At 35.6% G+C, this 23,488-nt stretch overlaps 1 protein-coding gene across 1 annotated transcript in view; it reads right to left on the bottom strand.

The window, feature by feature from the left end:
- The window catches only part of LOC139971278 (nuclear valosin-containing protein-like), a 28,947-nt gene extending 5,459 nt beyond the window's left edge, over positions 1 to 23,488 (bottom strand). Inside the window, exons 1-23 of the mRNA XM_071977597.1 lie at positions 23,151 to 23,488; positions 22,484 to 22,554; positions 22,037 to 22,086; positions 21,144 to 21,249; positions 20,518 to 20,578; positions 19,795 to 20,061; positions 18,664 to 18,733; positions 17,973 to 18,037; positions 17,673 to 17,807; positions 17,418 to 17,519; positions 16,733 to 16,850; positions 16,197 to 16,335; positions 15,503 to 15,640; positions 15,009 to 15,169; positions 13,796 to 13,875; positions 12,648 to 12,770; positions 11,210 to 11,314; positions 9,461 to 9,523; positions 8,519 to 8,641; positions 6,227 to 6,326; positions 5,554 to 5,660; positions 4,789 to 4,865; positions 1,669 to 1,834 (exon numbers count right to left, since the gene is read on the bottom strand). Coding sequence (XP_071833698.1) covers positions 1,669 to 1,834; positions 4,789 to 4,865; positions 5,554 to 5,660; positions 6,227 to 6,326; positions 8,519 to 8,641; positions 9,461 to 9,523; positions 11,210 to 11,314; positions 12,648 to 12,770; positions 13,796 to 13,875; positions 15,009 to 15,169; positions 15,503 to 15,640; positions 16,197 to 16,335; positions 16,733 to 16,850; positions 17,418 to 17,519; positions 17,673 to 17,807; positions 17,973 to 18,037; positions 18,664 to 18,733; positions 19,795 to 20,061; positions 20,518 to 20,578; positions 21,144 to 21,249; positions 22,037 to 22,086; positions 22,484 to 22,554; positions 23,151 to 23,249 — 2,526 coding nt within the window. The 5' untranslated portion in view covers positions 23,250 to 23,488. The remainder of the gene's footprint in view (positions 1 to 1,668; positions 1,835 to 4,788; positions 4,866 to 5,553; positions 5,661 to 6,226; positions 6,327 to 8,518; positions 8,642 to 9,460; positions 9,524 to 11,209; positions 11,315 to 12,647; positions 12,771 to 13,795; positions 13,876 to 15,008; positions 15,170 to 15,502; positions 15,641 to 16,196; positions 16,336 to 16,732; positions 16,851 to 17,417; positions 17,520 to 17,672; positions 17,808 to 17,972; positions 18,038 to 18,663; positions 18,734 to 19,794; positions 20,062 to 20,517; positions 20,579 to 21,143; positions 21,250 to 22,036; positions 22,087 to 22,483; positions 22,555 to 23,150) is intronic.

The following is a 23,488-nucleotide window of genomic DNA, read 5'->3' as shown; positions in this document are numbered from 1 at the left end:
CAAGATGTAATAGGCCATAGGGTTGTAGTACAGGTGCCCGATGATTGCCATACTACATGTACATACGTAAAACTCTTTGTTTTGCAGTGTATTAGTAATGTGCATACTTGCTCTGCCTCAGTATCGAGCACTTTTACTGCTATAGTGATATGATCATAATGATATGATATGATATGATATGAAGCAATATTATATGATAAGAAGTAATATTGATATGATGTGATATGATGTGATATGATAGGAAGTGATATGATATGAAGTAATATTATATGATATGAAGTGATAGGATGTGATATGATATGATATGAAATGAAATGAAATGATGTAATATGAAGTAATATTATATGATAAGAAGTGATGTGATGTGATGTGATGTGATATGATGTGATATGAAGTAAGTGATGTGATATGATATGAAGTAATATTATATGATAAGAAGGACTATTATATGATATGAAGTGATATGTGTAATATTCTTGATGATAATTATACAAGAGATGATTCGAAGAGGAGTTGTTATGGCTTTTGACTTCTGTATTCAGAGTGTCTCATTATACACACTCATTGTTCTTAACTACTTCTACTAACATGCCTCATATACAAACATTCCTAAGAGTGACCACAGCCCCTTGCTTCTTAGGGTAGGTTGGTGGTTACAACAGGACATATTGTGGTTGCTAAAGTAAAGGGTGGTGTAAAATACAATACTGTAGAATGAGTACAATATGTTACAATATGGTATGATATGAAGCAATATTATATGATAAGAAGTAATAATGATATGATGTGATATGATAAGAAGTGATATGATATGATATGAAGTAATATTATATGATATGAAGGGATAGAATGTGATATGATATGAAATGATCTGAAATAATAAGATATGATATGATAGGATGTAAAGTGACTTGATATGATATATGAAGTGATATCATTTGAAGTGATATGAAGTAATATGAAATAATATGAAGTGATGTGATATGTGATATGAAGTGATATCATATGAAGTAATGTGATATGATATGAAGTGATGTGATATGATATATAGGCCACATTCTTTACAAAACATAATGCTTCCTTAATTACTTATATATCAACTACTGATCACTTGAACAACAAGTTCATTAAACCCTTAAAAGATTAGTAGAATAACATCAAATTTAACAACATGAATGTCACTGAAAACTGTCAATGTCAAACACCTCAAAAAGGAGCCTGTGCATGTTTATCTTTTTAGTGACAGGGTTTTAGCAGCTTTACACCGACTAAACATACAGAAGATTGTTCCACAATTGTTTGTCAGTACTTAGTGTTTACAAAATAATCATTGCTAAAGATGGCGGTACGCTCATGAGCCAAGTTTATTAAATTGTTATTAACAAAATGTTGGTGGGTCCTATTTTGAACACATGTGTTTGTAGAGTAAAGTTGATTCACTTCAGGCTGAAAGCAGCTGTATCTTATCTCCAGGAATGTCACATAATCTGACTATTAAAATCAAACTATATAGGCATACTCCTTACATATTTGTCAGCAAATGAATATTAATTCATAGCAATTAATTTCTTCCATTCTTTTATCCATATCACCTCACTGAGACACTCTTTTTTTGTAGCAAACCAACTCTGAAACTGATGAGAATAAAGGAGGCTTCTCTTTTCTTACCTTTGTAGAGACAGAGGGTTTCACTTTTTGGAAAGCTCTTTCAAAATCCTGCTTGTTTACGTTGATTTTGTCTAATAATGCTGATGACAATTGCGACCCCGATTTGAGGATTTGCTGCAAGGCTGACATGGAAGCCTCTCGGACCAGAGACGCAACATCCGCACCCCTGGGTGGTGTAAAGAAAAATATTTATCATTCTCAGTTGAATATAATCGTATCAATAATTCAAAATAGAGATAATAAGGAGATCATGATATGAACACATATTAACAATCTATAAAAGGATGACAAATATTAACTGAAATAATCATTCTGATATATCAAAGAACCCCTCAAATACATTTCTTAGTGCAGGTAGCAATTAAATACCATTGTTCAATTTATGAGGAATTGGCCACCACATGGCAAAATAGCTATAGTGGCTGAATTATGGTGTCTAGGACACAGGTCAGTTCAGACACCTCCTGAGCAATGGTACACAGGAACATCTCTGCATGGTAATCCTAAAATAATATCACAATAGATTAGTAATAACATTCGGGAAGACATTATCATCACCTTTGAGAACATTTGAGACCTTGTGCCTTTCTTAAAGACCAAATATGGAGGCAATTTTTTTTTTTGAGATTTTCCATTAATTTAGGAGTTTACATACCCATAATCAACATGTGTAAAAAATAATCTTCGAAAACCTACTATAACCCACCAAAAAACGACCACGAAAATGGACATTTTGGGTAGTCACGTGACATGAACCTCTGGAATGTCTGAAAACAGAGATTGACCCAAAGGAGCCTCTGGTCATCGTGTGACGTCAAAGTTTGTATACCGCGAAAATCGAACGCTGATATAGGCACTGTTTGTACACAGATAGCGAACAATTGTACTGTTTTTGACTTCCAATTTCGAGCGTTTGAAAAGCTGTTAGCTTAAAACAAGAACACATGAAGGTTTACAACAAGTTTTAAGACAATTATAAGCAGAAATTTTAGTTAAATTGCTTATTTTTTTAGCAAAATTTCCACTCAAATGGAGGCATCTTTTACATAGCGTAGCGTCAATAGGTCCGTACGGTACAATATTCTTACGTAGTACTTACTCGTTTTAATATCCAAAAGTACAAACACAAAAAAAGTATCCTGTCAATAAACAAATTTAGCAGTGAATATCCTAATCCACGTTTCTTGTTCAATCCTGGGCGAAAAACTACCGTGAGTCTGTGTAATTCCATAGAGTTAGGTCTAGTTGAAACAGGCCTTTACCAGTAACATCCCACAATCACAAGACAGTCACTAACGAAATAAAACGTCCGATCGCTACATACTACCGTTTTTATTCAACTCCTTGGAACATGCAGATGTCGGAATAAACAGAACGGACAATATTACACATGTATAACGAACTCACGATACTGCAATACAACAAATGAAATAGATAAATCCTAACATGGCTATTCACACATGCTGTGAGCCAACGCCGGCGAGAGTTGTAACTAACTACCGTACATGTACTAACAATGCTATACCCTTGGCACGGTATATATATACGGTCATCTCTTACAGTAAATATATTACTGTCAATTGCGTGATATAATGTTACATGTAAGGACGTCCAGGGCGTGTTTACGGTCAATTTCACATTAGCTATGTCCGATCATGGTCCGACACAGCTATCGACAGTATATAATTTTCACAGAATGAGACATTTGCAGCATACACAGAAGCAGGGTCATGCATGTGGACTCATGGGCATGAGATACTCCGGGTGCTGAAAAATCTTTCCGCGTGGATCTCAAAAAATTGATCCAAAGTCTGCGGCGTTTTACGTCGGTTCTTTTACTCGGAAATCTAAAAAAGCTAATGCTTTTGTTGGATGAGGTATAACTGCAACCTCCAACAACACAGAATTGTGGCATTTTGAGGAAAAGGAGTAATATCGTTGATGTTTTTGGCAGCTCAAGTATACGACTTTACACACTAAAAGTATAGTTGTGAGTGAGGTATACAAACGTTGACGTCACATGGCCACCTGATGTCTTAGGAATGTTTCAGGAATGTCTGAAATAGAAGCTGACTTTTCGTCCCATTTTTCACGTATTTAACGTCCGAAATTGGTAAAGTTAATTACAGCAATGTAATTGGAGTCAGTTAAGGATTACATACATGAAAAATGGTGGGATTTTATGTTCATCGAAAAGTCTCCATAGTTGGTCTTTAAGTACCTTAATTAAAGGGCTCTAATGTTTTAGTAGTATGTGAAAGAAAAACAGATGTTTTCAGAACGATTTCAATTTAACATGGCGATCATACCACTGTACCGATTTGTATACACTAGAAATAACCCAAATCTGTGGTATTGTGTGGGCTTGTTCAAACAAGATCCACATCAAACAGAGAATTCTAAATTCAATATGGAGATCTAAATTAAACATCTATTGTAAAATGAAATTCCAATCTGGTTTAAACTCAGCCACTGTTATCCCAGTTTTGAAGCAAATATAATTATGTGCGAAAAACAGACTTGAAACCAGTACTCCAATAGTTTCTGACTCAAAATCATGTTCTAGTGTAAAAGTTACTCTTTACAAATTTCTTTTCAATTTCTATTTAGTTGACTTATCCAAGCAGTGATCAGGGTTGTTGTTGAGCACAGTGGTTAGATTGAGTGTAAACGGATTTAACATGATCTTCTTTGATTTAAGTAGGAGTTTACGTTGATTTAGGTGTATACCAAGGAATGTTATGTAATGAACAATGCTACTGTGTATGACAAAACAACCTGTCCTTTGTTATGAATCAACACAATATTTAAACTCCAGTGGAATGTAATGTATACACATTGGTAGATTCAGTCCAAATTTTACATTAACAGGACCTCAGAGGGTTCCTGTGTGATACCAACAGTCAAATTTGTTTGTTCAAAACAAACTTGACTAATAATATATTATATTGATCAGAACAAACATAATGACATAATGAGTGATCGTCCAGTGATGTCTACATTCATCCAAAGATATGCATCAAAGAGGTCTTTCAGAATATTTTCGGCATCCAAAATGTGATAGAGATACATAACAGTCCGTTTATTGACTCGTCACCGAGACTCTAAACGTGAACTTACGTAAAACGATTACACCTGGAATCCTCTCCTAAGGCTGTGAGATTGACATCTGGAGATAGCAAAGGTTTGGTTCCATTCTAAAAATATAAAAACATAATCATATCTAGCAAATATGTAAACAAGAGAAGGGAAACAATGCACACTGGAAGAAAAAAGAAGGCTTACGGAGTTACGGGTACTACAATGAAATATTAAAGGTTCCGAAGGAGAATGACATGGGCTCAGAAAGGGTTAATGCTCCTCTTAAACAAAGAAACACTCAAGGCACTTCATGGACAGATATTACTGATAAACCAAATAACAGATATGAATGGAGGTACACTTATAAATAACTTATTACCTTGAAAGTAAAACAAACCTCTCCACAACCACAGAGTGATATTCAAGGATAACGCTTAAACAAACCTTTTATGGATTGTCCAAACATTAATGCCCTTGTGCAATTCATGGTTACAAGTTACAACACGCATCTGTATACTCATTCTGTGTAATATTAGTGTATTGTTGCTATCGTAGGAATAGACTTAACAAAAAACACTTAAGTTGTGAATTGTTTAAATAGTTCAAAAGACCTTTAATACAAATTACACATGTGTTTGCATAAATGACAATATGCATGATTAGTATAATCTTATCATATAGTAGTAGTACTTCATGATTTACTCAGAAATCACACATCACATGCATGACATTTAGATATTCACATACATGAACACCAAACTACACAAAAACTACAATGGATTAAGAGAAATGTTGTATCCTCACCTTAGTGATTGTTTTAAGAATAGCAACACGATCATCTTTTGATGGAATGCCAACATAAATGATCTTATCCATACGACCAGGTCGGAGAATGGCTGGATCAATAATATCTGCAGAATCAAACAGCAGTGTCCGTATAAAAAAAAAAAAAGTAGAAATATTTGAACTCTAATTTGCTGACAGTTGATGTATTAATACAAAACTGTTCCCTGCTGATTGTCTGGGCATTAAATGTTAATTTGCTCATTCTTAGCAAATAGGGTAACACCTGCAGAAACGAAAAACTAACTCTTCATGATAAATGTGGTTGTATGGGTACATGTGAACACCGACAGAAATCTGATTGTGAATATTTGTGGAATGCATAAAGGGACTTTAATTTCCCATGAAACTATGATAGTATACCAAAAAACACTTAATAAAAATTTTTTTAAAAATCCAAACTGTTCATATTCATATTTTATGCCAGTGCAGTATCTCCATATATATTACAACTCACTTTCAACAAGTAAATTTACCACAGCATTCTCTCAAAAATTGCGACCCAAAATTTTTCCTTCACCGACATTTGTTATTAACATACAAGCTCAAGAAATCCTGTTTAAATGAAGACCATAAATTTGAGGATTGCTTTCATAATCTTCTACATTAGGTGACACATTAAAGTGAAACGAACCTGGTCTATTGGTAGCTCCCATGATAAACACTTGTTTCCTAGTCTCCAAGCCATCCATCTCCGTTAAAAGCTGATTAACAACCCGAGCTGTCGAACCAGACTACCAAGAAAACAAAGCAATCATTTTATCCTTTTACAGATAAGAACAATCATTTTGCCAATGGCATGGCCAGCTATCCTTAAACAACATACTATACATGTGACAAGTCACTTCAGAGGTCAGACAGCTTGTCTCTGGAGCTGGGCATCGTTAAGCCTTCACATTTTGTGTAACAGTTTTGAGGACAAAAAGAAATTTGTATTTTCATAAAATACTGGAAAATCCATCCATTGTGCACAATAGATGCAATATATCATTTCCTACCATATAGTGATTACTTATTATGATTGTTTTTGAAGCAAAATCTTCCCGCCCTTAAGAGTAGATTATGTTTAAATTAATTTCATATTTTCCATCTGTCTTGTAGACTTGCTCTTCAAAGCAGACAATCCTCTTACAGAAAGTTGAAAACCTTTCCAGTTTGTCATCTGAATCTTTTGCGTCTGTATTACTTATTGAAACATTTTCTTTGTATGCGAGCAGTTTCCTCAAGATTGTATGAAGTACTGATCTAACATATAATTGTAAATAAATCATGGACAACATGAATAAGTAGATTAATTGATTACTTCTTTGAATTTGGCAATCCGTGTATTTTACACCTTAACTTTCAGGCAAATGTAGCACAGAAGGAAATATTATATTTCATGATATTTATATCTTGTATATTCTCCCTAGTGAAGATAATTAATGAGTCGATGGTGCTTTAAACCAACAGACTTGTCAACAAAACAAGCACTTCTCCACAAAACTGTCATGTTTCCATAGTAACAACATGTTACAAACTTATCACATGAGAGGAGAAGATGATATTCTCCGTCCCAGATAATTTCCCACCAGCAGGCGCACGCCTGACGAGCTTGATGGGTTATCTATAACATTTTGATCTGAAACCTCAAACTTTTATTGATAAAGTGACTGTATTTGATACAACAAAAACCTCCACATTTATTTCATTTATTGAGATGATATATTTTTAAGAGTTTAATATGTTGGCAGCATTCGCTTTTAGAATTACAACCAACTATTTCTGTTGCCAACATTTTCATTACCATTCAAGCTCAACAGAGGTTGTTTAAATAAAGACCCCCAGTAAAGAAACTCCTGACATAATTTGTCTTTTCTTATTATTATTTGCTGTGGAAACATTAAAAAAATAATAAAGGAAACTCAATATTTTGTTAAAAAAGCAGAACTTCACCAAAACCTTAAAACCGAGGAGATTCCATGAGATTGAATGCTGATGAGGAAATGGGCTTTGACCCTGAAGTAGGTCTATAGGGGGCCAAAATGTTACAAACTTTGACGGCTAGGTTGATTTGAGTGCATATAGTGAATGGAGACAGGTAAGAGAGGAGTGAAGTTAATCATTTGCTGTGGTTCTCAATGCAATGACTTTCTATTTTAAGATGAAGTTCATTTTTGCGATTGAACTCTTCATTCTCACCTAGCAAAAGAAACTTGAAATGGTTGAGAAGTACAAGTCTTTCTTCAATTGCTTTTAATTTGCCGTACTGTGTATAATTATCTTTGAATTCTTGTTCACTCCTTAAGTTTTTCAGTTTGTCTATGGTGCTTTTGTTCACCACTAAGAGTAAGTTGTAAGACTTTTTTTGTAACTACCTCACCATTAATGTTTTATGTTTCACAAGGTGGAATTGAAAAAAGAAATGCATGAAATAAAGAGATGACAAAAAAGAAGTCAATAACAACATTGCCGTGCCATACTGCCCTTACACTGCTGCTAAAAATGAATTCATAAGACTAGCTAAGAATATACATAGTTCCAAAGATCACCCACTTCACTCAGAGTTTATCTCTCTGTGCAATAGAACCAACAAGTACAGTCTACGAAATTCTACTATCTTGCCAACTTTTAGAATTATGCTTTTTAGGAACTCATTTATCTACAGAGCAGCTATTTATATTCAAAATGGGTTCTTAGAATCTCTGTTATAATCCTTTTAATCTTTCAAACTTCTAATCCTCCATCTTATTTCTTATTTGTTCATGCTTTCATGATTGTACATTTTTACGTCTTTTATGTATCATTATAATATGTCCTATTTATAAATTTTGTAATTTTTACTGGAATAAAAGAAATTGAAAATTACCTATCAAACTTAAACCATCATGCCTGCATGAAAGAGAAATACAGATAGTCAGGTAGCATGGAGGGTATATAAACTTACTTCAGCCGAATCACTTCGTTTAGGACAGAGGGCATCTAGTTCATCAAAGAATATTACGCAAGGCGACGAATTCCTGGCTCTGTCGAAGCATTGACGAACAGCCCGCTCACTCTCACCTACATACTGTGAGAGACAAATAGATTGATGAAATCTGTTCAAAGGATCTTGGGAATGGTCTCTGCATGGTTACTTACATTATCAGCATATCGTATAAGTGATATGTCACTTATGTCAAAATCTTTACACCATTTCATAACAACAGTATCGTTGAAAGGTCCTTCAGTTGCGAGTGAAGAGCGAGGTTAGGTTCATATAAGTTCTTTAGCTGATCTGGCTTTGGAGATATTCATGTCTAAAATATGCTAGAACTCTGAAATGCTCCTTTAAGGATAACTTGATGGTGAGGTTGGCTCCTTGCAGTTACAGACCTAAAAGTTAATTTTAATCCATTGTTGTATTAGTTGTGGTTGCTCAGCCGAAACTTTTCTTTTAACTTCAGGTAAACAGCAGAGCACCCTTGGATGACGACATTCAACACCTTTAGTCTTTGGCAAATTTGTAAATGGATTGTGAACATGTCTCTTGAGGCCATAAAAGTCGTATGTCTTTTCCCTGTTGGGTTTTTGTGATTCACCTGAGGAACTGCCCTAATGGTCAGTGTGTTAGACTTTATAGTCCAGTCACTTTAACTGATGAACCTCCGATGTTTAAAGGTTATTTCTCAATTAATAAAAGTGATATAGAAATACAACCTTGACTGCTAGCACTGTAAACAAGTACAACATATCAAATTAATTGTGCATTTGTAATTAATTAATTAATTACTTAATTAATTAATTACTTAATTATGTCTAAAGTCAACCTTTCACTCCTGAACTGATACCATGATGACATAATTTGATCTTTAATCCTCATTCACTACATCAGAATCTAAATACCTACCATGTTCATTAACTCCGGTCCTTTCACTGATATAAAATTGATTCCTGACTCGTTCGCAATAGCCTGTGTAGAGAGTGAAAAACAGCTTTTTCTCGTCAAAAACCGAGAAAGACATTTACAAATGACTTGTTCCTAAACATGACATCTCTTACGTTGGCTATTTTCATCTAGGAATAACAGACAGTCAAGGTCAGAATTAATCTGTTTATTCTTTATTGTGTCTGCTACCTCTTCAAATGTCAGTAACTTCCACCTGCTCCAGGAATACCAGGTATTTTGAATTATTTAAGAGATAATGCTGCAGTGGATGAGTTAAAGGATATGTCCAAAATCATATATTACAGTAAAAATAATCAGAGAATGGCATTTTATCCACTAAAACGACTCAAGGGATGTGAAATTATTACTCCCTCACTGTTTTATGTGTAACATCCTACCACACAAATGAATAGGGTTTCTCTCTGTACCATTATTGTGTTCTATATCCAAGTCATGTCAAAGCATGTGTATTAGTAATATAAGCGTGTGTATTAGTTCTGCTCTTCAAGGTTAAATTGATCAAATTATAATAACATATTCCTGCACTGCCATTTCAGGGATGGCACCATCAAAGACGTTTTTGTAACTTTAAGCTTGTATTTCTGCCTAAAAAGGCCATGAGGTTTCATTACTAGCACAAAACAATAACATGTAACAACATTTCAACTTGTCAGCTTGTCACAGTAAATTTAAGTTTAAATCAGCAATTGGTTACATTTATCTTCAATGACAAGACAGTGCTATGAGAACAAGAATTTCCATCAGCTGCAGCTATTATTTTCATTTCTTTAGAAAATATATTCCAATAACGAATTATCCTACAAAGCCTGCACCATCCCTTTAACAGATTTAATATGCTATCCTTTCGACACATCACTCAACGTTTTATGACATAAGATCAATCCATGCATTGCCCTGAGCACCTGCTCCTTTGTTTTAAATTTGAAACACCTCAATCGATGGATATTTTACTTGTGGTGTCAATCATCGCAGCTAATCAAATCTCTTATCAGTTTGTAAGAAAACAAAGCGATGGATGTCAAAGGTGATCATCAAGCTGGGTTTCCATTAGAAATGTAACCCTCAGCTTGGGTCTGATCCTCCCTTGATCTTAGTCTATAACTGGATCAAGTCACCAGGGTTGATTTGTGCTTCAGCTATACATCAGACAGCGAGCCACAGGGTCAAAACACCTCGATGTTTCTTCAGTGTTAACAGAGCTTGCCTTCCACTTGACGTTGTTGTCCTCTGAGAAATCTTAACAACCTCTACACTCTCCTACAATACACTATGACTACACTTCATATACAAACAAACAAGAGATTTAGTAGAAGATAAGTTGAAGGATACCATCAAGAAGGATGACAACATCTCAACAGTTAGTGGTAATTCTTACAAGAGTCGGTCCAGGATGATGATTCATGATGATAACATTCATTGAGGCATTACAGAGTTATGATGAAACACCAGATGTAAACAAAACCATGACGTATACTTGTTCAACAGCATTTTGTTCAGTTATTATTTTTTGGTTACAAAAAAGCCTTTGGAAGAATTTGAAAGTCAACTAAGTGTTGTTTTGCTTTGCATTGCCTGCCTGTTTTAATTGCAATAACCAAATCAACACTTTGCAACCCTGGTTATACATGCCTGGTTGGAATGGACAATGCATGATAGATACATCTTAAAAAGCTAAAAATGACCTCTGACCTTAGCAAGTAATGTCTTGCCACATCCAGGAGGACCAGCAAGTAGAATTCCAGGAGGACTGGTTAAGCCAAGAGCCTTGAAAGCCTCTGGATTTCGGACGGGAGCCTGATAGAAATAAGTCGGAAACGAAAATTAGTTTTTAGTAATGTGAGATTGTTAATTCTAATAAACAGAGTTTGTAGTAAGTACTTATCAAATATCAATAAAAACATTTGTCAATGTATTCACATGTGCAGATTCTGAATAAATACTCATGTATGTATGTATGTATGTAGTTTAGATCCTCCTGCAAGCAGGAACTCGCGAAGAAGCCTCATTGGCTTCTCAAAGCCGCAAGCTGACCGTATGTATAACGACAGGTACACAGTACCTGACTTTTGATTGATCTACCAGTTCTATTGCATATTATGATGTGTTTGTACCCATAAAAATGGATGATGAAAGGAGCAGTCACTCAGAGATTTACTGACTTTGAATCAATTTTCCACTAATAGAGAGGTCACGCTCCATGAAGGAGCTATTAATAAGTAAGATATTGCAACTTACTCAACATTGAAGGAAACCGTTGGTGAATTGCACATGTAATGACGGGCAGTGTTGTTCACTGATAAGGATTTCTTTAATAGTAGACAAACATTATTTAATTGCATAGAAATATTAACTAGACCAGCATTGTAAAACAGAGAGACACGTCCCTGTCGTGGAAGGAAATGTAACTAATTGAGAGACCTTATTAGAAACAGATTATATCTTGAGTGATTATTCGTAGTTTGGTAATGTCAAGATACAACTACTTGGCAAGCCCACTACAACACGCTTTTAGCAGTGGCTGTGTACTTAACAATAGCATCCTAATTATGGCAGCTGAATAATGGTACCATACATTTTGAACTATATACATATGCATTAACCATATTTGTAAATACTGCCAACAATAAGCCACTTAATGAAAAAGACATGGTAAGAACTGTCCTCACCTCAGTACCTCAAAAGGGAATGTAACTTTTTGGCCAATACTCTGTCATGCAAATTAGTTTCTTAGGACAATTCAACAGAAATGTTCACAAATTTCCAAAACATTGGTACTATTCTCTCATCCTATTATAATTTAAACAAACAACTCAGTTTCATTCACTCGTCCTTTTATGCCTCTTTCATGATGCCTTACACACACAAAAAAAGAAACAAAAATCGCTTTTGAAGAAGGTGGTTTGGTTACCATAGTAACATTGGAGATTCCCATCTTGCCAGTTATCAAATGCATGTACTAGCTGAGTCAACAGTGTTAACATTTTAATACTTCCACAATGGACACAGTAAGTTGTTCTCAGTGCATGTAATTTGTGGCTCTAGTAACATATGAAAACTATCACAGTGAACATAGTTAGGTGCTCTGTGAAACAAGTAATGGGGTCAACCGAGAAACAATTGAGCCTACCACAATGGCCAAAGTTAATTCTTCTCGAATGTTTCCTAGGGCTCCTACATCATCCCAGGTAACATCAGGAATGGTAGCAAAACCTTCTCTCTTGGCAGACGGCTGGACGAAGGGAAGGGCTTTCTGTGAAAATAATTGAAAAACGTCTCATATTACAAAGAAGCGGCTCGTACATTTCTGAAGGCATCAATACCTGAATCAAAACTGCAGTATGCAATGTGTCCCAAAAGGTAATGACGCCAAAGTGTGAACTGATTAATTAACTCTGGCTTCGAGTACAATGTTTCTGTATGCTGCCGTGTTGGACGAATCTAACCGTAATGGTAATTGCCGACTTTGATCCGTGTTATAGTCATTGCCGACTTTGCAATCCTCGGTTCCCCTAATAATATTGCAAGGTCGGTAGGAGTGATTCCATAGTTTTCCCTTTCGGGAAACCAATGAGCAAAACAAATAAAACGACAAAAATGGTACAAACACAATTTGGAAAGGTAATTAAAAACATTAGAAGTATAACAAAATGAAAAAGTAAAAAAATATTGATTTTTTAAATATCGTTTTCTCCTACCACAAATTACTGATTTTTATTTTGAACAGGCTCTCTTACGTCCCTAGGTACCTACATTAAAGATCTGAATCACTGAATCCATTTATACTCAAAACCATATGCAATGAGTGTTTATGGTTGAAGAGCTATTATTTAAAGGAAAATTTCTTTTTTCCTGGCTTAACATTGGAGTTTACCTGTAACTTTCATACAAGTTAGTTACTGGCCAATATGGCAGGATATCTTACCTTCACCGGTTTCATGACTCATTAATTATCTTTTCAAACTGTTTCTCTCATCAATATTACACTTATTGGACTGCACTGAATTCCTTCTGAGGGCTTTTCATACTGTCAGTCTTCATATTTCTTGTTTAATTTAACAATCTGAAAGCAGTAAAGCCAATTTTATTTCCTTTACTGTTCTAAACAATTATGCAAATAAAGGACGGGTGCGTTCAAGAAACTTGCAAGCAACTGGCAGAAAATTTCTTGTTTGGTTAATTGCTTCATTTCAGTGGGATGCTGAAGTACAAGAGAGCCCTTCAAATTTTTATCACGATTAAATAATCTTCCTGAAAAATTAAAGCCAAAGTTATTACCTGAAAATCAGCCATATCAATGCAAAGGTTGGATAGTTGTGCCTCAGTCAAAGGTGGATGCTCCTTTAACCAACTAAGAACTGATTAGAAACAAATAGCAAAGATATTACAAAACCACTCGGCCATATGGTAATGAAGTGCACGGTAAATGCATGTAGAATGAGTGTTTGAAAACATACACAGCAACGGCATTATCAACAATCAAAGAAGTTTTGCAGAATAAGTAAAAACAAGTTAAAGACGAATTTCATGTAACTGTACTGTTAATGTTAGGGGACCACCCAACAATCCACAATATGAGCTATTTCTTAAAAGTTTCCTCACAACAAAGACCCCTGAAGTACACTGAAAGATACAAACATTGTTTGCTGTAGATCAACAGTCTGCAAACTATGGGATATGACCCAAAAGTGGGCCGTGAAAGGTGTTAAGTGGGATGCATGATTTTTCAAGAGGACTACAGTTTTCGGAGTTTGCCTACGTAGATCAACAATGTTACTTGCTTAACATCAAGTCCATAGTCTAAGCTTACTGTCAAGTATTTTGAGCATCGATTCTGAGGGGTCGGTTTTTGGTGGGCCGTGGCTATTTCTCATTCAAGATCATGGGTTGTTGGCCTAAAAGTTTGCCAACAGCTGCATTAGCTCTTACAAACAGTTAAAAAACAAACTGCCTTGACAAAGGGCATTGGGATAAAAGTCCTGAATAATCTTTTGTGATCAGCAAAGTTCCTGCCACTGGTTTGATGGTTGCGAAGCCCATACTAGCTGTTGAATTCATTATAATTTCAATTAGGTATTGAGCTGGTGTTGTTCCAGTGGCAGAACCAGGACTCTTTAGAGGAGGCCAGGAGGAGGAGGAGGAGGAGGAGGCTAAGAGACAAGTTATCATAGATACCAAAGTTATTACCAAATCAGCAGTGCATAAGAGAACATTAGTAGAAAGTGAGGAATGTCCTTGAAAGAGAATCTAGCTGAATTTTTCCACTATGTATCTTGTTTTGAAAAAACTTACATTTGCAGCTTTTTAGTACCAAACGATTTGAGAAGAGAGGGCCCAGGCTCCCAGGGGGCCATCTCATTGAATTTGCTCCCATTTTGCAAGAAGCAGTTTGCACTACCTTTTATCTTCCCTATATTTATCAGACACCACTGAACCATATACCTTCCAGTAGTATATAGGGTCTTATTCTCCTAACAGTGCTAAGCCTCACCTGTCAGGTACGTTTTAGTTGTGGTTTCTTCCTCTGTCTTACTCTCCACCACTGCATCTGTCATTACATCACCGTTGTCTTTAACACTCTCTACAGTTTCCTCCTGAGTGGACGTCACCTCATTCTCATCGTCTCCCTTTTTCTGCAAATCTTCAAATATTCTAGCGAGCAGAATTGAAATATTCCTTGATCATTCTCAGAATTTTTTTTTTTTTTTAAAATATTGAACACATGTATACATCTTAGTGAATAACTTTGCAGGTCTAAAAAGATAGCAAATACTGGAATGGGTAAATGTATTCACCAAAATCACCCGTAATTGATACTGTGATTTACATTCATTAATAGAATCTAGAAGTTGTATTTTTTCACTCCTAAATTACCATTTTTTGGGGCAACATTTCTCATACATTCTTTGATAAATACAATTTTGAATAGAATTATATGAATTATATGAATAGAATTATATGAGTTTACTGGATTATTTTAGTCACCTGGTCACAGCACAGAGAGCAGCCTCCCTGCAAAGAGACATGAGATCAGCACCAACGTATCCGGGGGTAACTGAAGCTAAGTAGTTGAAGTCAAAGGCGTCAGCCAGCTTCAGGTCTCGACATAAAACCTGCATGATGCTGTGAAGAAGGATAATAAATAGGGAAAAATAAAAACTACAGCAAGACTGCAGGCATAATTAATAAATAATAGTACCACAGTTAGTGTGAAAAATTTTGAGTGCAGGTTATACTTCTCTATATCTATTTTTCATTTTACATGAAATTGCTCCTTGTGGAAATCAACATCTCTAGAATGCCCATTTAATGCAATGTTCACGGTGGTTACCAACATCTCTATTCAGGTCAAGTTATTCCTGTTTATCCACTGTTTATTCATCCACTGTCAATTCAATTACCAGCACCAAAACAATTATATTTGGATTATAATCAGGCATTTTCATACTGCTTCAGAGCTGTATCAATGCACTGGAATCTATAATTCAAAAAGTCTTAATAACCAAACTTTGCTATATATTGAAGTTGAAAGTGACAGTTTGAATACTTAATTTGACCTCCGTATTTAAATATAAATGATTTTACAAAATTCCAAAACTTGTATCAGTGCAACATTGAAAAGAATTAACGACAGCTCGCCAATGAATCATAAATTCTTTTGGCGATAGTTGATTCTTACCGTACTCTGGCCCCTTCATCTGGGATACCCATGGCTATTTCTCGATCAAATCTTCCAGCTCTCCTCAAGGCTGGATCCAATGAGTCCACTCGGTTAGTAGCTCCGATGACTAATACATTACATTCACTCTTATTCAAATCTGGCACGAAAAATGCCAACAGTCAAACGTCAAATATAATCGAATTATCAAATTATCTCTCTTGTCTATAACATGTGTGTATGTGCAATCGAATTTGCTGACTATCGGGAACAGAAATAGCTAAAAAACGAAAACAAATTCTGAACAGATCATATTGCATTTTAATAAGAGTTCTCACGCCGACCATAAGAGCCTGTTTCTTTTCAATGAGGGAGATGGATCATCACTTATCACAGAACAATCACAATAATACATACAATAGACACCAGAAAATCATTAGCAGATTTTCACTGACTCAGTGATGTGTGGGTATTAAACTGGATAGCAATTGGAACAGGGGAATTAGTTAGGAGCAGGCCACCATGGGTGGGGGATGGTGTGTAGATAACCAACTTACCATCCATGCAAGCTAATAACTGTGCTACAATTCTTCTCTCCATCTCCCTTTGTGCCGTCTCTCGTTTTGGAGTAACCGCATCAATTTCATCTATGAAGAGGATGCAGGGTGACAGGGACTGAGGAATGATACATTAAATAATATTATATTTAATATCATTACATAATAAAAGTGGAAAATACAAAAATACAATAAAATGCAATCTAATCCAACGAGCAGAAACTATCTTTTCCTAAGCATCTCTGAAACCTCATTTCGATTTTCCTGCATTCCAATGAATTTGAAAGATAGTCACAGTTCCCAGAATCCAATCCAGGTGACATTCACTAGATGGCTAAAGGAATCCATGCAAGTAACCTAACCTCTGACTTGTCAACTATTTACTTCTCATCCGACTCCCCTTCACCTTTTTCACATCCCTTGCATTTAACATTCTCTCCTCCTAATCCCACTTCCTTTCAGCTTTTTCACATCCCTTGCCTTCCACTTTCTCTCCTCCTAATCCCATTTCCCTTCACCTTTTTCACATCCCTTACCTTCCACTTTCTCTCCTCCTAATCCCATTTCCCTTCACCTTTTTCACATCCCTTGCCTTCCACATTCTCTCCTCAACATTCCACTTCCCCTTTTTCACATCCCTTGCCTTCTTCATTCTCTCCTCCCAAGTTCCACTTTGTTTTCATACCTCAGCTTGTAAGAAGAGACTTCTTATATTTCCCTCAGATTCACCTGACACTCCAGAGACAATCTCTGTTGAAGCTACTTTAAGGAATGGCAGGGCAAGCTCCTGTAGAAGAAAATCAAGAACTAGAAATTTTGATCTAAAGCAACAACAACAAATTAATATTAATACTTGGTCCACATTGTCGTCCATCTCTGACCAGCAATCGTTACAATACCTCTAGAGAAATAAGAGATCTATTTGAGAATGAGTTCTTACCCCAGCGATAGCATGAGCGAGTAACGTCTTGCCACACCCCGGTGGTCCGTGGAGCAGTAAACCACGAGGTGGCGTGACCCCAAGTTGCTGATAAACCTCGGGATGCCGCAGATGAATCAAGAGTTTGCAGACCTCCTGATAAAAACAACATAGTTTAGTCAAGAGAAAAGAAAAGGTTTTTAGACATGGAAAAATGAGAGATGTAGCTGGTAATATTTGATCAAATATCAATTTTTTTTCCCCTTAAACTTTAGCAAATAAAATGATTAAGAACTAAAAGAACTTGCAGAAACAAACTACCTGAAGAGTTGAGTCATTCCCACCAACGTCTATAAATTTTACGGTTGATGTTTGAGCTTCAGTAACTGCAAAGAGATATGAAGTACAGCTGGTAGGTCATTGAGGTTTAATGATGCGTTTTGTTTTGGTCACAGCCAGGACAAAGGAATAGCAGGCAAACAGTGATTGAGAGTAGTGGTTTGACTTTTCACGCAGCAAATGAATTTAGAAAATACATAGAGTAATATATCATGCAATGATAAGTATTAAAAGAACACTATGGTGGTAAATGTTGACATATACCCTATGCTATCACACATCACCAATACTAGTGATCCATTTCATAGAGTAATGAAAAGTTCATCGGCCAAAAATAAGGCACCTTCACGAAACCATATCTAGAATTAGGAATACGATACAGATTTTCTTCAAATTCCAGACTGGGATATTATTGTCTTCCTTACTTTCTTAACAAGTGCACACAGTTTTGGTTTTTTGAAAACTTTTATGTTAATGTTGTTGTTGTTACGTGAAACAAGGGTATTGCAGCATCCACACACTGCAGTAAATGTCACACTTAAACATATGTACCAATTTAGTATTGTAAATTACAAACAACTGAGGCAGAATAAATGTTGTTAGCCAGCAACATCAGCTAAATAACAGAACTATGCCACTCAGCTGGGCTCACGATAGTAGAGGACTTTTTTACCTGTTTTAGCCGTTTTCTTTGCTCCTTGTTGCCCTTGTTTGCCTTGGTTTCCCTTAGATTCTTTGAAATTCTGGAGATCAGTAAAGCAGATCAAAGAGTAGAATTATTTTAAAAACGGTGTGTAATAAACTAAACACTGAGGAACAGACTAGGTCAAATGACTGGGCTAAAACATGGAAGTTCACCTTTACGACTAAACTTGAATGATTTCATTAGGTCAGTTTGTTAGTTCATATGTATTCATCGTGGAAGCTAATCTGAGTAATGGACTGACTCAAAGGACTGGGGTACTTTACTTAAATTAATGCCACATGTTTATAAAAAGGAGCTAACAAAAGTACTAAAATCAAACTCAAATGATTTCAGTTACTGGTTTGCTGATTTCAATCATGAAGTTAACCAGAGTAATGGACTTAATCAAATATTATATTTATTAAGTGCTAAACTCAATCACATAATTTTATTTGCTGATTTTATTTGAATGCAACATGGAAGCTAATGAAAGTGGTGGACTCAGTGAAGCGACCTGAATACCTATTTTTATATGGATGTCACTTACGCAGAGCACCAAAGCTAATCAAGGGCATCAAGTTAAATAAAAACTTTAGTCGGGAAGTTCTGCTAACTTCACGTAGATTTATAAAACACAGAAAATGACCTGAAAAACAATCCCAGTGAGCAAAGTGGAGAGCATATTAGTTGATCTTAAGTGTATTCAACATACAAGTAATTCTGCTTATTCAGTTACTCATCACATCCTTTGCTAGGAAACGTTTGCAAATTGTATGCAAAGATCTCGATAGAGGAATAATGCACTTCATCACATGCATTGAGTAAAGATCTCGATAGAGGAATAATGCTCTTCATCACATGCATTGAGTAAAGATCTCGATAGAGGAATAATGCACTTCATCACATGCATTGAGTAAAGATCTCGATAGAGGAATAATGCACTTCATCACATGCATTGAGTAAAGATCTCGATAGAGGAATAATGCACTTCATCACATGCATTGAGTAAAGATCTCGATAGAGGAATAATGCACTTCATCACATGCATTGAGTAAAGATCTCGATAGAGGAATAATGCACTTCATCACATGCATTGAGTAATTTGAGTCAGAGACTAACTTTTGATATTCTCTTCCTTATCCGTGGCTCATCTGGGTCGATATTCATCTCGCGAAGAGCTGCCTCTTCCTCAGACGATGCTCCTTCATCAAACAAGGTTTCCCATCCAGACTTTTCCGTTCTATGTTTCTCTTGATTGATCCTGTTAGAATTAGCTGTCACTCTGTCCTGGATGTTGCTACGGGAAGGGGTGCTACTTGGAGAATCCAAAGGGGTAGATCCATCCGTGTATAAGTTGTTCAAAGATTTATTCATGATGTTGTGGTCCTGTTGGGTGTAAGTAATATTACATTGTTAATGCAAAAAAACACCATAAATTTTGTATAAATAACTTGTAAGAGCAGTTGACAAAACTATATATATCACTTAATTGCATACATACTAAATGTGTTAAATAGTTATAGATTGTCAAAATTGTATTAGATTGTTTTTAATAAACTGTGTAAAAGTAAGTTGGCCGGACGTTTCGATCCTAGCAGGATCTTCTTCAAAGGCTAAAATAAAATCATTTTTAGCCTTTGAAGCAGATCCTGCTAGGATCGAAACATCAGGCCAACTTACTTTTACACATTCTCCTACACAGGCTCTCTAGTGGATAAGCAGTTTGCTAACAGTTTTATTTTATTTTTTATTAAACTGTTATATTTTAATAACACAATGGTTAAATACTTTTTGCTTCAAACAATAACATCCGTTGCCCTAAATTTATTCAGTTTCTCTCACCTCTTCAAAGCATATTTCCTCACCAATAGAAGCACTATCTGAAACCTCTGATTCAGAGTTCCTTGAAACGAGAACAAAATGATACAGAATTTATGAGCGGTGTTGGCAGCCTCCCGACCTTTATTAACAATTACAAGTAAACCTCCCTGCAAAGTACATCAAGCAATGCTCAAAGTTTCCATTACCAAACCATTTGACATTTATTACACAGAGTCAGGAAGAGGTAAGGGTGACATTTCCTTTCAAGACTACTGCTTCTACCAACATTCATTTTATGGTGTACCTTTAATATCTCACTACGACTAATGCCTCTCTCAGTGCCCATGTTTGCACTGCTCCTGTTTGTAGCTCAGCAGAGACTATCAAGATCTCTATTTGCTGGGCATTCTTCGGGCATATATCAATCAATATACAGTATCTGGGTCTGCTAAGTAACAGCAGTGATTTCACACAATTTCTCATTTTTCACTTGAGTTTTAATACCTACCATTAAAACACTATAGGCTACAAGGACGAAACTTCTTATTTGGTGTGTCTATGACATTCAATAGTAATCATATATTCTTTGTTGATTTTACTTATCTTATTGGGGGGCCATTTACTCTTTTTTCTAAAGATGTACTTACTCGTCTCTTCTGTTTCTTTTAGCGAGATGATGTTTTTCGAAGGCTTCAAGATCTCCCTGACCTTTTCGCTTTTTGTCTTTTGCTTGTTGAACTATCACGTCATAAGCTGAAAGAGACACACCTTCAAACTAAATATAACTAAATATACAATTTAAGCATGAAATACATTAATTGCCAAAGAAGACCAATACAAAATGTATTACAAATCTTGATGTTGCACTTTTGTAATAACCCTTCCACCTCTTAAGACATTTTAATTTCAAGTTGTTCGGACTTGTGGAAGAAAATATAGGATCTTTGAATCAAATAATTTCAGATAATAATATATCTGGTACAACATTGCAAATCTTAAATAAAATTGATCCACATGGCTACACAAATGCACACAATCAAAACATGTTCTGTACACAGAGTGTTCTCTGGTTATTTTTTAAGCCAATCTGCAAGCACTGAATTATTTCTGCAAAGTCCATACTTTCTTGGCAGCAAAGCTTTTTTGAATAAATAAATAAATAATAATCAGCAGTTACTTTTACGACGCTTAAGCGACCATAAATATGGGAGAAACCCGCAAGGGCTCATGGATTACAACTTACACGTCGGGTGGCTTCCAATTCAACATTTTAATTCAAATTTGGAATCTTTAAGACAAGGGATAATCCATTCTGATTGTCCTACTAACTTTCTCTAAGCCTGCTTACTAGAGATCTTTTTTATGGGTACAAACAGTGTCAATTACACAGGCCAACATTAACAGTTAAATGAAAGAAATGTCCAAGAATATTTGGAGCGTGTTACATTTGTTACATCATTTATTTCATATATTGACCATTTCCAAGGGTATCTACTTAACATGCATGTCTTTCAGTTAAATTGATTTGAGATTCACTAACCTCTCCCAACCTGTTTGCTAAAAGCACTTCTCTTCCGTCTGCGATATTCACTGAAATACAGAAGGCAAAGGTCATTAAGTGAATCTTTCTAACCATAATTTCAAGTTTGGCATGAGGAACATGTCTTCATCTGATAAATTCTAATATTTTCAATATGAATAACCAGACTTAGATAAATTCTCTCTGCTCCCTCCAAAGTAATTTATGTTGGTGCTTTTCTACCAAAAATAGCTCAATTTGTAGTTTGCTGTCTTTACCATTCCTTTGACATTTCTAACATGGGAACCAATTTAGATGGTAAGTAAAGTTACCTTTTCCGGTTTCTTTACCTTTTCCATAGGAATGGGAAAGGGCGGGGGGGGACAGGGGGGTAGTGGGTTCAAAGCACAGTGAAAATGTACGGTAAATTGATGCATGTTTTAATAGCATCATACATAATAGCCTTACCTGTATTCTTCTAAAAGATCGTTGACCATGATATCATGGTTAAGCTGCTTCCTGTCAGTCATGTTAACATACTGCAGAGAAAAACAAAAACAATATCAATATTTCTAATTTCATTTCAAACAATATCTTAACATTCATGACAAGTACTTACATATGATCTGTAGATCCAACTGACAAACAAAACTATGGGGATGATTGGTATACTTTCATATTTTCCGAATGAGACTACAAGGTTGCTGTTGCGATTGATCCACACTCTTCCACAACATGCAAAGTGTTGTATTAGATTGAATATTGTGCATATCTTCAGACTCAGAGGACTACCTGCTATTCACCTTAGGTGTAAAAGTGTGCAAGTATTCCTGCAAAATGTATTAGTGAATGTACCTATCACAGTTATACTATGTGTCACAATTTGTCTATTGAGGTGACAATCGTGTACTCTTAACTCTGATTGGTTAGGTAACTGTTGGACGAAATTGCAAATATATTTAGCATAGGCCTAGATTGTACATGTACTCTAAAATCACTTGGTATACTGTAACAATGTACCAACACTGGCAACAGTCATAATCCTTTTCGTTGTCAGAAATTTGTTTTTACAAAAAGGGGGTGAACTAAGACGAATTTTGTGGAGATAATTTTATAATTTAATTTGAATTTCTACCTCAGATACTCTTCGCAGTAAAGATCTGTCCCAGAAACTTGTAACACGTCGGCGGTCTTTTTTCGTGGAACTGCTACCTTGGTTTTTCTTGGCGGACATACTGACTTATTTCAAATAAACGAATTGAACTGGAATGAATTAATAGTAATTTAAAGCCTTGACTAACGTTATATATCAAGGAATAAAAATAAAAGAAACCAAGCGTGGGATTGTTTCAGTGTGTTCTAACTTTGGATGACTTCCTTCGGAAAAGCATCGCTATGTCTTTTACTGGTTTAGTACCTTATAGTATTGGTAGAACCAACTTCCATACAGTGTGCGTGCACATGGTTTATTAA

This window comes from Apostichopus japonicus, chromosome 8, assembly GCF_037975245.1.
Source record: "Apostichopus japonicus isolate 1M-3 chromosome 8, ASM3797524v1, whole genome shotgun sequence".
In the NCBI taxonomy this organism is placed as follows: domain Eukaryota; kingdom Metazoa; phylum Echinodermata; class Holothuroidea; order Aspidochirotida; family Stichopodidae; genus Apostichopus; species Apostichopus japonicus.
The sequence above is the reverse complement of the archived record's forward strand: the minus strand, read 5'-3'. Positions and strand labels throughout refer to the sequence as shown.